The sequence below is a fragment of the Tinamus guttatus genome, unplaced genomic scaffold (assembly GCF_059628265.1).
Source record: "Tinamus guttatus ecotype Peru unplaced genomic scaffold, ASM5962826v1 Tinamus_guttatus_pri_ptg000052l, whole genome shotgun sequence".
NCBI classification, from domain to species: Eukaryota; Metazoa; Chordata; class Aves; order Tinamiformes; family Tinamidae; genus Tinamus; species Tinamus guttatus.
In genome coordinates this window covers 5,136,405-5,152,881 of record NW_028288586.1, presented here as the reverse complement: position 1 = coordinate 5,152,881, position 16,477 = coordinate 5,136,405, and the positions used below count along the sequence as shown (strand labels likewise).

The 16,477-nt window shown below is 38.0% G+C and overlaps 1 protein-coding gene across 1 annotated transcript in view; it reads right to left on the bottom strand.

Annotated features, from left to right (window-relative positions):
* PROM1 (prominin 1) overlaps positions 1-16,477 on the bottom strand; it is a 49,863-nt gene that overhangs the window by 7,515 nt on the left and 25,871 nt on the right. The window contains exons 7-21 of the mRNA XM_088539986.1: positions 15,230-15,319; positions 13,392-13,609; positions 12,903-12,977; positions 11,721-11,784; positions 9,873-10,032; positions 8,965-9,117; positions 7,747-7,870; positions 7,205-7,308; positions 6,973-7,057; positions 5,557-5,703; positions 5,219-5,290; positions 3,119-3,211; positions 2,272-2,289; positions 1,821-1,874; positions 69-149 (exon numbers count right to left, since the gene is read on the bottom strand). Of these exons, the coding sequence (XP_088396112.1) occupies positions 69-149; positions 1,821-1,874; positions 2,272-2,289; positions 3,119-3,211; positions 5,219-5,290; positions 5,557-5,703; positions 6,973-7,057; positions 7,205-7,308; positions 7,747-7,870; positions 8,965-9,117; positions 9,873-10,032; positions 11,721-11,784; positions 12,903-12,977; positions 13,392-13,609; positions 15,230-15,319 (1,538 nt within the window). The remainder of the gene's footprint in view (positions 1-68; positions 150-1,820; positions 1,875-2,271; positions 2,290-3,118; positions 3,212-5,218; positions 5,291-5,556; positions 5,704-6,972; positions 7,058-7,204; positions 7,309-7,746; positions 7,871-8,964; positions 9,118-9,872; positions 10,033-11,720; positions 11,785-12,902; positions 12,978-13,391; positions 13,610-15,229; positions 15,320-16,477) is intronic.

Genomic DNA, 16,477 nt, shown 5'->3' with positions numbered 1-16,477 from the left:
ACAAAAATAAGTAAACTTCTACTTCTATAATATCATTTATTAACATAGTTAACCCAAATAAAGTTTACCTGGACAATAACTTGAGAAGCATTGTTATTTATGAGAAGCTGAGCAGCATTAACAGCACTAATGACATTTTTCACTTTAACCTGTAAAGGAAAAAAAGGCACTTAATATAAATCACTTTCAAGACGTTAGAGCAGTCCTGCAACCACTGTTTTTAATCCATTCTCAAGATCAGCCAATATTGCTGTCTGAAAGGAATCTGTAAAAAAAACATGATCCTGGATATAGTAAAAGAAATCTTCTGGCACTTAAGGATCCTTGTTTATGACCCTGCGTGTGCAGGGGGTTGGACTAGATGATCTCTAGAGATCCCTTCCAACCTTAATGATTCTGTGATTCTATGATCTGAAAAAAACTCTGACTTCTAAACAGAGCAAGGTAGTAGTGGTTGTTAACAGGAACTTTTCCCATGTAATAGATATAGATACTGGACCAGCTTTCTTTTGTGTTCTCTTTTCCTAAGCATAGAGATAATTTCATCTTCTACAACAGCCAACCTTTGGGTCCTACAACAGTGGACTACAAAATAGCTCAATTTAAGATTTTACTTAACCAGAGAATTTAAAGCATACTCTACTTCATGGCACATTAATGCATGTACATACACCTACATACTCATAGGTGAGGAACACCTACATACACTGACATACATGATGGGGGGAAGGAGAACTCACTGGGCCACGTACTATCATGACTCCGGATTACCAGCTAGACTACACTGCTAATCAACATCCAAAAGGATTAAGAAACCGAGATGCTATTTCAGCATCAGAAGCAGGAAACATAAAACAATCCCATAGTTTCCCAAAGATCACATGCAAAGCATAACATACACACAGCCTTAAACTATAGAGACTTTTCTTAAATACACTTAAGCATCAAACGCTATCATTTTCCTAAGCTCTGAACTCAAAGGGTAGCTGGCCTGCTGCTGAGCACATGTAAAAAACTTATCAAAAACAGGCAGGAACTGCCCATTGAGCTGTTGTAACTACAGCTCGAGTTGAGTTTTAAAGATTCTCTAAGATTCTTACACTACAGGAGTCCTGCAGGCTGCTGGCAGCCAACACCTGCTACCAGAGAAGTAACCACCCTGCTCGCAATTCTCTACAGACTGGACGAGCGTGGAGACCCCTGTGGTGCAAACCCCGGCTGCTGCTTCGAGGGGAGGCAAGTGGCCGGCCCCTGGGAAGCCTCCGAACAGGGGCGGCCTGGCTGGCACTGTGGGAGCAGGAAGGGAACAAGTTCCATGCTACAGAAAGGGGCAGCCCACGGCACGTGGGCACTGCACTAGTTAAGCACAGGAATCACCAATCTTTTGTTGTTGTTTTCTTGCACACGTTCTACATTCTGCTACTCTTGAAAAGAATGATACATTTTCAGTAATGTGACAGCAGTATACAGAAATGTACTGAAACGTACTTCAACACCTGATAATTTACAATTTATACTTGAGAAAAATCCCATATATATTTTCTTTCCATGTCTTCCTCTATATTACTAACTATTCTGGATAAACAGTAAAAATAGTAAGTTATGTATGGAGAGCTCTACATGGTGAAAGTCAAGATAAATAAAGCTGTGGAGAATAAAACAGATCTCAACTTCATTACTACCTCAATGTATCACAGTTGTCTTCTAACAACAAAATAGCTACAATAGAGGAAGATTTATTGAAATATATGCCATGCACTGACAGGCTGGCACACTTACAACACATAAAAATGTGCCTGTTACCAGAAAGAAAAGCTTACCATAAGCTCAGATGATGTCCTCTTCAGTAATCTAATGCTCTGATTTAAAGTGCTCTATTAGAAAGGAGAAAAAAAAAAGGAAAAAAGGAAAAAAGAAAATAAAGGATTTAAATTTAAACTTTCACTACAGTTAAAATCCCACTTTACACGGTACATTCTTAGAAACCAAAATCATCAACAGAAAATCAGATACAACTTATCACATAGCAGGAACAGTTGTGTTAAAACTAGTATTTACTGTTTTTATCAATTAATGCAGTACTCCATATACAACATTAAAAGTTATAAAAGGTGTATGCAGAAAACTTCAGATTAAGTAAATTAGTAGGATAAATTGATTAAAAATTATTGGGAAGAAAAAGGAGAACAGTTATAATTATTCTAAAAATTCAGCTCTAATTTTAATCAGAGAACTATATTCTGTGCATTTCAGAAAGGGAGAAGCACTTACCCTAGCTTTAACATATTTCTTGACAGTCAGTTTTGTAAAAGGAAAGAGATGAGAATAATTAGGAGTTAATTAGGAAAGAACAGAATAGAATCAAGAGAGTGGAACAGAAAACCTATAAAAGGCTTTCCTACAAAATACATTTTATAGGGGCACAAGTATAGTGCTTTTCTGAAAATGTAAAATTGTTAAATTAGAGCTCAATTGTGAGATACATGGGAAGCCTCCAGAAAGGAGGTTAAGTACACAGCATTCTTCAAAAATGAAGAGCAACGCTCAGCACTTTCCAAAAGACATCCTTGTTCAATTTTCAGGAACATCTTACCACATACGAAATCAGAAGCACATAAAATCTTCACATTATATAGAGAGGGGAAAAAATACACTATACAAATCAGTGCCTGGCAAAACCAGTTAGAAGAATCATTTTACATCTTTCATAGCATCAACAAAAATATCTGACTGTAAATACTATTGTCAGGAGTTTCCAATGTTGTTAGGCAATTGCTAACTCCACAATATAAAATGTGAGGTCTGTTTTATTATTGAAGAAAGATGAAAAAGAAAAATATGTGATATGAAGTTAACAATGTGGAAAGTTCTCCCCTAGTTTTCTTTTATTTCTATATAATTGCTAGTGTAAGTAGAAAAAAGAGAGAAAAAAAGTAATGATTCTAGAGTGTATTACAAAGTAAAATGATTAAATACATATTTAACCAGATGACTCTTCAGTGACAATGCAAATAAAATCTGAGATAATCACAATGGATTAGCTTTCTATACAGTATTTAAGAGGTTTATAGATTCATAATCATTACAAATATGCTTTAATGGTGCTTTAAGATTTTACCATAGCTTGCTCCAGTGGAACAACTTGCTGGTTATGAATCATTCGAATACTGTTTGCATGACCTTTTAAGGCATTTTCCAGTGCTCCTTTTGGCTGCAAAAAACAAAACAATTCAAGTATTGCTGTTCAATAGTTTCAAAGAGAAATGTATTGCAACAAAAGCACAAGAGTACATTTTACTCATACACTGCAGTGTAACTGATGCAAACAATAGGACATGGCAAATTGAACTTCCCAACGTAAGAGGAAAAAACATGCTAGTAATTCAAGGCTCAGTAACCAAAACAGATATACAATATTGCTTCTCCAGCATCTACAGTATCATATTTAAGAGAACAGAATTTTCGCATAGTGTCCTAAAGTCATTTTCAATACAGAAAGAGAATACTGGCGTCTTCCTCTCCCATCTCCTGGAGAGGCAGATTTCATCACAAGAATCCTGCTCAGTGACACATCTAGGGGCATCTAGGTGCACTGGCGCCCTCCAACGGGGCGCTCATTTCTCATCTACAGACATTGATGATTTCGCCTTATGCACCATGGACATAATTATAATGCTATCTCTGCTTTCTGAGACAGCAGAACGAACCTAGATAGTGTGGAATTTAAAATATATTCAGTCAGTAATTTGGAAATGAGACTGGAATAAGAAAGAGACATTTTGCCATTTTTAGTGACTCTTATCCGTCAGAAGACATCAATTTGTGCTCTCATTTTCAGGTGTGAATGCCAGTGTACAGCTCATTCTTGTTGCAAAAACACTGTCAAAATTTTATTTTACATCCACAAATACTTTTTTTGTGTGTATGTGGCAAATCCCTAGGCCCCCTGAACACCCACCATCACCTCTAATAGAAGTAGAAAAATTTTACTCACAGAAAAACTTTATTCACATTTCTTTACACCTTCTTTCCCATAGAAAATGGGATCTGTTTCTGCATCAACCCACCCACACTGCTTAGGCAAAATGGTTAACTTGGCCATTTCCCTCAGCAACCTCTTCTGTTCCTTCAGGATCACAGCCCAGGGGGAACGCAGACACCTTGGTAAGTCACTGGCTACCAGGCAGTCACACTTCAGGCACCAGCATGGTCTGGCATTGATGCCCTTGCCCTCTGGGAGCAGAAGCCCAGCAGGGCTCTGGATGGAGCGACGTGCCCCACTGCCAGGGGACCTCGCAGAGCCAGCAGCTGGATGGCAGCCCTGCTTCTTACCCCTGCCTTTCTGGGAAACCCTTAAAGTTAAGTGGCCTTAAAGTTAACCCTTAAAGTTAAGTGGCCAGGCAACTCTGGGCCCATTTCCACAGCTCCCACTCAGAGATCCCACTCCCACGCCACAATGCAGGAATCTGTCTCAGGCTGGAGAATGGCAATCTAGTGTCCAACTGTAACTGCCAGCTCTGGAAAGCAAGCAGGACATGCCCTCCACATGCACATAAATCAGCTGAGTGTTGGGCATCTGCTAGCACGGACGTGTCATTCAGCACATGCACTTGCTGGCACGTTGTAGCTATTGCCTCTGACCACTGTCCCTGTGCCCACGTCCAGCAAGCCCTTCAGAACAGGGTCTCTTATGAGCAGCTCCTTCCACGACAGGGTCACAGGCCTCACTAGGACCTTTACGGGCTGCTGCAATAAAAAAAAAACTTTGCTAACTGGAAAATATTCTGCTCTCTAGCTGAATGAAAATTAATTCAAATTATTTTGTCCATCATAATCTAATCATTTTTTCTTCCAAACAGGACCTGGCAAACTGATTTCTTAATCAGTGGAACACAATCAATTACACTTTAGAAGGAGAAATTACACTACAGAAGGAGAAACTGTATCACTGTTGCAAGCAAAATCAAGAATTAAGAATTTTTAAAATACATCTCATATGCAACCTTGAAATTTTTTACTTATATGACAGTGCACAGAAGTATCTGAAATAGAAGAACTTCCCTATGTACTTCAATGAAAGGCTGACTAAGCAAAGTAATGTACTTCATGTAAACAAACCACTGATTTTTTTCTAGAATTCTGGAAATGGGAAAAATATGATTATTAAACACCCACTGGTAGTACTGCATTATGTATTATACTTGTGAAATAAACTTACCAACTGGTCTGCTCTTGCTTCTAAGTCATTAGCAAATGATAAGAGATCAACCTTGGTAACACTTTTATTGATCTAAAACAAGATATTAACAGCACAGAGAGAAAAAGAATGTGTTACTATTGCGTTTACATTTGGGCTATTTACATTTAAACACTCAATGTACCCTTTTTATCTTCATGCATTTATTGACATTAATTTCTCAAGTGCTTTTGTTTTATGATGCTTCAGAATACACTCCCCTGCACAAAACCATCTTTTCCTCTATTTTGTCCATTTTTCAAGAAACACTTGATATTATACTTTCTTCCAGCTGTGCCTCTATTTTACTACAGGCTCACCTCTGTCAAATATGCTGCAAAGTTTATCCCTTCTATTCCGGAAGAGCTGAAGTTCAGAAGATTCTCCTTCCCAATTTCATCCAAAAGAATGATTTTGCTGAGATTTATCTGAATATGTTCAATTCTAAGTGCTACATCTTCTGTATACTGAGAAAAACAAATGAATCAGTGGCATCCAGTGCATACTCCTTTATATCCCTGTCATCCTAGAAAAGCATCTGATTTTTGCTAACTCATAATCACTTAAATATAAAGCACACAACTAATTTCATTGTCTTTTGCACCATGGCAACATGATTGACTTGGATAGAACCCAGAAGTTTTTCCCTGACCATGCAATGATCCCACCTGCCTGTGCATCTTTCACAATGCTGGATTACTTGCCTTCCATTACCTGCTTAAGCAGGTTTCTCTTTAGAAGGAACTACATCCATTCACAGGAGACAAAGAGGTAAACAGAAAATTATCTTTCCCCTCAAGGGAACGTTGTCCTTAAAAACGGTAAATTTTACTACTGGCATTAAGAAAAATACAAAATTCAGCATCTCAGCCAAGGCTAACACTATCTACCAAACTAGCTAGTGATCACCAGAGGGCCAGATGAGAACTCTCTAAATTTGTTTAGGAGGGACTAAAGATGACTTGCTGCAGCCCAGGCTGAAGGGTTGACTGTTCTGCACTGGAGGCCTGACTTCCTTTCCAGCCTCTACCATTGGTCTGCTGCACGAGTTTAAAATTTTCCCTCTTGATGAATCCTCCTTATCGATTTTAATTGCATATTATGTGGGACAGGAGCTGTGCCTATTAAATGCAAGTACAGTGCCTGGCAGTTGCCATAATCCCCAAATCCTGAGGAATTTGTATTGTCGATAACCAAAAAGTTACACTATAGTCACACAGACTATTCAAAGAACTTTAGCCGAAAGGGTTTTATTTTGTTCCTCCCTCACTCTAAAGTCAGAAGCACTTTTAGGAGCACAGCATATCACATCCTGAACCAGAATAGGCCTGTTAGGGACTGAGCGCACAAAGGCGGGCATTTAAATAATATTAAAAGTAAGTTTTTCTTATTATAAACAGTGTAACACTGCCAGCAGCCTTTGCAAGATGTTGGACTTCATCATTCTGGGCAAGTTGCAAAATTAAAAAATAAAGTTCTTTCAACACTCACAACCAAATACGTAAGTAATACTTCCAAAGGCCTCTCCCCAATCCACTGAGATTGACAGAAAATGTCTTATTTGTAGCACAGAACCCTTTATTTCATGTTAGGCTGGACAGCTCTTGTCTTCTGGCAGGATGCATATAAAAATACAATCCCATAAAACACAGACATGCTAGATATTTCTCATGAACAGCAAACATCTCTCTAGCCTTCAAAAATAACACAAACTCATTAATATTCTCTTTACTTACCATACTAATATTTAGAAACTCATTGATATTGAATAAGTGTTCTAGGTGCAGAGAAGTATAAATTCCTTTGTTTTCCTTGCAATCACTATATTAAAAAAAAAAAAAAAAAACACACACACAATCTGAAAACCAAGTACTAAGGGAATTACTAAAAATATTTCATATTTTAAGAAAATCAGCCCTTTTAAGAAAAAAGAAAAATCAGTCTATAAGACTTTTTTCTTTTTCTTACCTGTAAACTTTTTCAAAAGTCAAGTTAATATTTGGATTTTTAAACAGAATGCCAGAAAGGTAATTTTTCCAGTGTTGATTTAGCAAGTAGGGAGTATCCAAAACCTAGAACACAAAGTGTAGTGATCTTACTATAATTCTGCATTTTCAATCCATGAATTTACTCATATACAATCTTTTGACACTTATGCACATCTAAGCTCATCATCCACTGATGGAAATACAGAGAAAACACTGAATTCAACCTCTTGGCTGCAGAAAGCAATACTCAAGGTCTGACACAAAACCAAGAAATGCTTAACTGCAGAAAAAAATATCTCCAAAGGAAGACAGGCACACAGTATTTATACTGCAAAGCAAATTAAACCAAGAGAGTGTAACTGTCTCTGTTCAATGCATAAGTGGAAAGCAAGACCAGATCCAAACTCGCTTGAGGTCCCTCATAAAAAAGAAAAGCTATACATAACTGACAAAGACCTTCGGGACTCACAGGGATTTTATTCATTGTTTAATCTTAACAATCTTAAATATGAATAATTTCACCTTGAATAAAGTTTTATCTTCAAATGGCTCACAGACCAGTTTCTCTACATTTCCACCTGTGACAAAAGTGAGCACCACCACAGTCATCAGCACCCAGGAGAAAAGGAAACTGAATCCAACACCACTGAAAAAAAAAAAAAAGTCACATAAGTTTTTTTAGGAACAAAGTCTACTTCAGGTAATAGCAAAGCCAACAGTTAGTGGCTATAGCAATGACAGAGATATAAAACTTGCTAAAATACCACCCTTTTCCCCACAATGTTCCTGCGCTCTGAAGTATCTTATACATTTCAGTCATGCAAAGTTTTCAGCTGAAGTATTGCCAGAAGCGGGAAAACTCACATTTGCAGTCGGCATACAACCTACTTTTAGAGCTGAATCTAAGACTAACAAAAAATAAAACCTTTTTATTTTTTTTTTATTTATTTTTTTTAAATCCAAGTCTCTAGACTTTGGTTTTGAAGAGTTTTAACAGATTTCAGACAGAAGCTTTTTTTGCACCCAGAAGAAATGAAAACTACAAAAGAAAAGAAACTACAGCTCCATTGGGAAGTCCTGAGACATCGCCATACCTCTTGAAGTCCTGTGAGAAAGTCGTATGTGTCTATTTTTTCCATACGGCGATATTGTTTTAATATATTTGTGCACTCTCTCAAGAAGACTCAAATTCCCTTTAGATTTTCAGTTGACATAGTTCCTAATTTCTGCAGTTTCCAGTTAGGCTTATATAGATATCCATTGAATACAACATTCCCTAATGACAATATTTTTTTCCTAATATTCAGCTATGAACCTCAAACAATCCAAAATGATGGCCTCAGCAGAAATAAATTAATATTTATGTAATTCATTTCTTTTCCCAGCACATACAGTAGGTAACGAAACAAATCCTCTTCATTAAGCATCAAAAGTTCCACAGGACCTTATGAAAAAAATCCTTGACAGTGAGGGTGACAGAGCCCTGGCACAGGCTGCCCAGAGAGGTTGTGGAGTCTCCTTCTCTGGAGATCTTCTAAACCTGCCTGGATGCCACCCTGTGCCACGTGCTCTAGGTGTCCCTGCTGAAGCAGGTGGGTTGGACTACATGATCTCTAGAGGTCCATTCCAACCTTAAACACTCTATGATTCCATGATTTATATGCCCTTCATATATCAATTAAATAAAATTTCTCTAGATACCTGTACATGTTTCATTTTTCGTAAACAAGAGAAACTCACGCCATGAGAAAGTTTCCTCCCGTGTTGGAGATGCAACCCCTCGTTGTTGGAGAGGCATGTTTGTCGTAACCACAGGTACCACACAGCAAGCCAAGGTAGTAAAAGACGAGAATGAGGACGACCATGCAGCACAGAATGAGACAACCCAGCCACCTAAGGAAGGTAAGCCAAGGGCTTGGTTATTAGCATGTGAGGAGCACACAAGAGACCTGCAGGCCAAGTCAGGCAACAGCACATTCCTAACTGGCCCATCTGTGGCTCAGGTTCACAACCAATGTTAGTGGTGAAAAAAAAGTCCTTTCCTATGTCAGCAAGTATTTTGGGCCTAAACACAATTCTTGTTGGTGACAGCTGTCTCTGAAGGGCTGGGAAACAAGACCTGCAAGAACAGGGTGTCCCGAAAATCAAGACCCAGTCACTGAAGGTGGACGGCAATAAAGTTGGAACCAGTTATTAGGATAAGAACAACTAACATGTCAAAATGCAGGGAGAATCCGATAAACTTGATGACTGAAGTAACACAACCTGTGCAGGATTAAGTGGTCCAAAATGAAAAGTTTTATGTTTCCAAACGTGAGATTACTAGTCAGTTACAGCAGCCACATGAGGTTCAAGTGAGTAGTTTTCTGCAAGGTGTGAGACACCCAGGTCTGCAATAAAAACACACTGGCTTCAGGGCCCCCTGCGCCTGCACTCTCTGCAGCCCGAACCAAACCTCAAACAAGTAAAAAGTAATGGCTTTGTGAAACAAGTTGTTTCTCTGCAAGTTACATCTTTGGTATGTGCCTATTTCTTCCTGGGAAGACCTGAACATCTACAGGTGCAGGGCAGGTAGCACCGCTCAGTCAGTATTAGCAATGGGCAGTACTCCCCTCCCAACTTATTTTCTAAATACCAAGAGTACATACCTGTAGAAATCATACTGCTCCACTACTGGGAAATAATCTTGAACATATGCTTCACTCTGTGTAAGATATATTGTCAAATCAGCTAAAATCTTCTCAACGGGGAGGTTTTTTGTGAAGCTACTGATATTTGCACCAATGGTTTCCAATACAGTTTTGATATCTAAAACAGCAAGTGTGAGATTACATTGTCACAGATTCGCAGAAGAAATAAGCTCCATGTATACATTATCAAATACTATTAAGCCATTTTGCATATGAAACAAGGCAAGCCATGAAAACAAGCGTGAAGAAGAGACAAGCAAGCAACAAAAGCATTTAGCTTCCAAAGTAACACAGTGGCATTTTAGGACACACACACTTTATTTTTAGCATTCAGTTTAATGATGAGAGATGTAGATGTCAAGCCCGAGTTTTCCTTCCTTTCGTCATAATGAATGTGCCATGTTTTATCTAGCCAGTTTAAATCTTGCTTTTCATGCAATACAGCAAATGGCAATACTGGGCAAGACAATGAGTCGTGGGTTTTATGAAGCAGTTCAGAATCTATTTTAACTCCATCACTTGGGAATACAACACCGAGGAAGAAATTGCACTGCCTATGTTAAGAATTTATAATAGTTATTTTTAACCTTATTAGAAAAGATTATTTAAATAAATTACTTCCAATTAGTTAGCAGCACTCTTGAGATAATGATCATTTCAGCCAGATTTTCTCAAATTATATGCAAACCTGCTGCCCTATATATACACAATTCCGATTCAGATACAGAAAGATATGTTGTATTCACTTACACCTGTATTTATAAAATGCAGTTTCTATGTATTTTTTCCACTTACTTTTGAAAATACTAGGAACAGCAGCATGCATGACTATAGGTTACTGTTTTGCAGCTGGCAGCACCTTCCACTCCCTCTAGCAACAATTAGAGTGTTTGCTCTTCCAGAGAGGTTCAACCAGATACAAAAGCATTCTTTTAAAAGTTTGCAAGTAACACAAAATTGCTTTAATAGAGTTTTTTTAATTCAATTTGTAGCTCATGCACAATTTTTATGAGGCTGAGACCTAATAAACAGGTAAAATCTGATGGCCTAACAACTAAATTTGCACTAGTTTTCTTGATGAAAAGCATAACATCACAGTTTAAGAAAACTAATTTTAGGCAAGTTCACACAGTATACTGTGCCTGTATAAATACTGTGCTTCATTTTGCCAAAAACAACCCCCCAAACTTACAAGGAACAGCTGTTTATATAGGCAGAACAGGTCCACAATGCAAGAACAAAAATTAGAATAGATTAGTATACACACATTATGCTCTATTTCAGCCCAGGCATTGACAAAGAATTAAAGTTAAATGCCCAAGTAACAAAACAATTAAGACAAACATTTAAATAATCTTTAAAACATGTCTTTTTCTTCCCCTCCCCCATCCACCAAATTTTAATAGAGTGACAGGTAGGGTCATATTTTTTAAATGACATGTTCCTAAAAAAGTCATAGACAAATCCATCAATTAGCTGTTTAGCCACACAAAAATAAACCACCAGTGTGCAGTTGGGAATACTAAGATTGCTCAATGCTCAATTTCTTATTACAAAAGCCCTCCATAAAATACCATGCAGTCTATTTTTAGATTTAATTTTGGGTCTTCTCTAAGACATACTTGCTTTGTATGATTATTTATGGAACCAAAGCTTAAAAAGCTTGGTATCTTTACATTTCATTTTATGATCTTTAGGACAGAAAATACAGTATTAACAAAAGAAAACAAAAACCTCAGTAAGACCAATGTAAAAACATAATCAGTAAACAAACAAAACAAAAAGTAGTTTCCACCTCAGTCTCACCTGATAAAATGTTCCTGGTTTGATTCACCACCAAGTCTGGAGTATCATTAAATGATGCATAACCCTAACAATAAAAAAGTTAAAATACATAAGTTTTTCATTGTCAAATTACTTGCAGTTTTTTTTTCCTTTTATACAAGGTCTGAAAGTATATGCAAAGTAACACATGCACTATGAAAAATATATTTCATTATTTCGCATTAAAAAAAGATCAAAGCAAAATAGGAAGTTGAGTGTATTTGAGAATTGGCTTGCTCTCCAGAAAGCCCCTTGAGAAATACACAAACTTAAGTACACATGCAACAGGGCCAATGATCTGAAATTTTATAGTACTTTTGCCTGACATATCTAACTTGGTCAAAACTGAGAATGTACATAAGGATGTGTGTAGTTTCAATAAATGGAGTTACTGGATACAAATAGAGCAACATGCTAACACAAAACACATGTTAAAACCAACAAAATTCAAACACATCTAAAGATATGTTTTATATGTTTTCCTATAAAGACATGTATGCACAGAAAGCAGGAGTCACTGCAGTGGACACTCAAGTCTTCTTCCCTGCCAGCCCAATCACTTGGAAAGCAGGCATGGGTCTAGCCTCACTACATACAGCCGTTGGCTCCTAGGAGTAGACATGCAGTCTCTTAGGAATGCTGCTAGGAAGCATTTTCAAAATGCTGTTTAACTTCTCAAACTAAGCCATTTGTTTCCAGGTGAAAATCACATTATTGTGTGCGGAGCCTTGCAAATAAATAAATAAACCCATTACTTCCATTGCACCAGATCTAACATCAAATGTGCATCTAAAGAATTTGAAGAACATATTTCAAGATAGCTGGAATATAATGCAACTAATTAGGAGAGCATGGATTTTTTTCCTTCAATTTACGCTGAAATTACAGAGCATGCTAGTAGATCATGTTTCTGCCTCTCTGATTTTATGGATACTTTTTCAAAGAGGTAATTAGCATTTCATTTTTGATACGTGGTATCCTGGGGATGTAAATGACATTCATGTTTTTAGATGTTAAACCTTGGCCAAACAATGAAACAATAAAGAGAAATATCCATGAAGCAGCCTGTGGTTATGAGCACAGCCTTGAGAAAGCCAGGGGAAAATGAATGAAATGGAAGCACCCCAGTGTATCAATACTTTAAGAGCCTGTCAAGAAACCTACCTTTTGAACAAGACTAGAAAGGTCTATTTTAAGGACATCATTGACCTTGGCAAGCTGTGAGCTCACCCCCGGCAACTAGAAAACAAAAGGCAATCTTGAATCAGATCAAAGTGAAACTCTTGCTACTTTTCTAAATGTTTCAGAGATGGGGGAAGAATTAAGACAAACTAGAAAGAGCATTTTTAACAGAACCTTTCCAGCACACTTCTGAAACTTCTGTTGTACCAAAGAGGAACTTGACCTCAGCATTTTTGGGAGGGCACATTATTTCATTGACAGAGCAGCATTTTAATGCAACTGCTTGACACATAGCTTACGCTCTTACATATTCAAAATGAAAACAGTGACTGCAAGTGCCCAGAAAGACGGAATGAGGGAAGAGCACTTTTATCTCAGAAGTGACTGCACGCTCTGAGCCATTAAATGGCACAGATATGACTGGGCTCGTCCAAGGCAATCATACTGTCAGAGTCTGAAAAATATTCTCACCCCAGAAAAATTGGCATTGATGTTCAGTTGATGTAAAGAATTCTTGATGATATTGCAAGTTGAAGCAGCCTGAACTGCAGAGCATGCAGAATCATTGAGGGTGTTGCTCAGGTGCATTTTAACATCCGTCAGATTTGCATGAAGTCTCTCAGTGCCTTCTTGCAAAACCTCTACAGAGACACTCACATTTTCCAGTGCTTCCTTTGTTTCTCTGATTGCTACAAAGATGTGAGTTAAAAATAAAAAAAAAAGATAATAAAAAACTTAGAAATCAGCCTATAGATACAGATATGGAGAGTGCATGTGCACACATGCAAATGCTGAGCCTCTTAAAGATATCGACTTGTATATAAATCCCTGCCCCTTCCTAGAAAAACATGCTAGTACAGAAGATTTTACATTTATTGCACATAGAAATATACCACTTTTGTCTTCCTACAAACAAATAAATATGCCCAAGCTACTTTTATTGAAATTCTACCCCCTCCCCAAATTACTTTTGTACTCTTTCCCTACTTCTCTTGTCTCAGTGCTTTCCAAAGAGAACTTTAAGTGTACACAGTTATAAGAAATCACAAAGAAAATTCATTTCCACAAAACCGTAATTTGAACATTTGTTTTATAATCCAAGTTGGAAATTATGTAGCTGCAAGATAAAAACGGAAGACGTCACATTGCATGGGCCAAGCATTAGCATGTGCTCAATACTACCTGCCTTTAGATTTCAATCCAATCACACAACAATGTCACACAAGCAAATGATTAATAGACAAAAACACACACAGGTACAACTAAAAATACACAACTACAAAAATAAAGCACACTTCACACAACACAAGGTTTTGTCACAACTTTTACCTTTAATAGCCCTTTCCACTTTGACTTCAAGACAAATAGAGAAATAAAGCAAAAAGGAGAATGACGACACGTGAACAAGAAAGAATTCTATATGAATAGTTTCATGTTCATGGGCAAAATAAATAAATAAAAATAACTCAAGCTCACAGATGCCTTTCACTTTACTCTGCAATCTGTACCTAGTTCCTTAAAAAAACCCTTCTTAGGTTTTTTTTTTTACGTTATTCTACATAATAACGTAATCTTTTCTTTAAAGGCAGACACAAACTAAGACATGAGCAATGCTAAGCTCAAAGACAGAGTCAAGAAGTGATAGTTGTTGACACCCTCATGACGGGCTAGCAATGAGGCCAGTCTACCTTCACTGCCTGACCAATCTGAAGAGCAGTTACCCTATTTAGACAGTCCACAAAAAAATGAGCATCTCCATCAGCCTCTACAAAGAATGAACGTAAGATTTGCTCTTTAAAACTTGATTCATCTTAATCCAAGCACTTATAAATCTGTGGATCTAACTTCATGTTTCACAGACTAACTGCCACCTTTCAGCAAAATAATTATTTGTATAAATTCAGTAAACTATAATTAACTAAAGATGAGATAAGGATAAGAAAATCACTTTGCAAATATCCATGCACAGGTCTTATTGATGTTTAAGAGAATAGTTTTCCTGAGCTCCCTTATACTCAATGGAAAGAGAAAAATATCCGGAGCACGGCATTCCCATTTCACCTCTCTTCAATGACTACTGAAACTAGGTATTAATATTGGTACTTAAATCTTGCCTTATATTTAGATACATTTATACCTTGAAATACCTGACATTTTCCATTTAAAAAAAAACATCAGGGCATATAGAAAAAAAGAAAGTTGAATTACTACACCGCATAAGGCCATTCTGCACTGTGCTCTACAAAGATGATGCCCATCTTACCATGGCAACAGAACATTAACTAAAGCAAAAATGTTCCCATCTTTACCTCCTGCCATTGTGAGAGCTGCATCAAGCGCAGGACGCACTTCTTTCCCCAGCTGTTCTTGAACTCTGCTACCAAGCAAAGGTCCCACATCTGTAGCATGAAGAGAAACATTACGTATCAGTTCAATCTAAAATACCTTTCAGCAGAGGTGCTATCAGACTCTTCCTTAACAAAATATATGTAAATTATTAACATTTCTATAATGCTCAACAGTCAAAACTTAGTGACAGAAGAGGATATGAAAAGACAACTCTGGTTTAGCCAGCTACAACCTTATACAAGGACGCAGTAACCAAAATACAGGGCAGAGTATTCACTAGTATTTGACCATATGGGTAAGAACAAACATTCCAAAAGACTCCAAAACATACACTTCATTGTATCTGGAAATCTTCTCCCCCTGCCCCACCCGCCCCCCCACACACAACCTACCCAAAAGAGATCCAACACCTGGACAGGAATTTTGTGGAGTGAATATCCTCTTTCACCATGACCTATGTTTTTGCAGAGCAGAAGTAAGAGAGGAAATAGATTCTCTTCCTGCCTTCCACTTCCCACCTATCCAGCAGTGCCAAGGCCCCCCACCAAGCCAGGCCTGCCCCTGCCCTCGGCTGAAACCCCGTGAGCACCTTCAGCGCCGTCTGCCAGACCCTGTCCCACCGGGCAGCACAGGGCCGGCGCTCGGGCCCTGCTTCCCACCCAGGCAGCTGGCCCAGGGCGGCCCTCACTCAGCGCTCCGGCCTCCCCGCCCGCAAGCAGAAATGAATCCGAGTTCAGCAAACACAACAGCGGGTGAGCCTGGGGACCCACAGCTGCAGGGAGGGCTTCAGCATCTTCATGTGAATGTTATCCTTTAGGGAGCCCCTGGGTCCTCGCCATTTTCAGATTACAGCAAACGGTTAATGTAGAGATTTTGAGGATTTTTTTTTAAAGAATAGCAGCACACAGCAGAAGCATCCATTACTGTCAATCCTGTCATTTCAGCTTGGGATGAAAATTTTTATCAAGCAGAAAAGAGTTCTCAGCATTTCCTTAGGGTGAGCAGACTGAACACATCTACATTTCTCCAGAGTTTTATTCTACTGTTGATCCCCTTAGAATGAAATCTTTTGTCCCCAGGTTTCACAAACGTAACATCATCCAATACTACACAAGATAATAAGAACTTTTAAAATATTTATTGATTGATAGGCACTCATCACAAATACAACTACATCCCTGTAAACTCACCAACACATTAATTTTCCA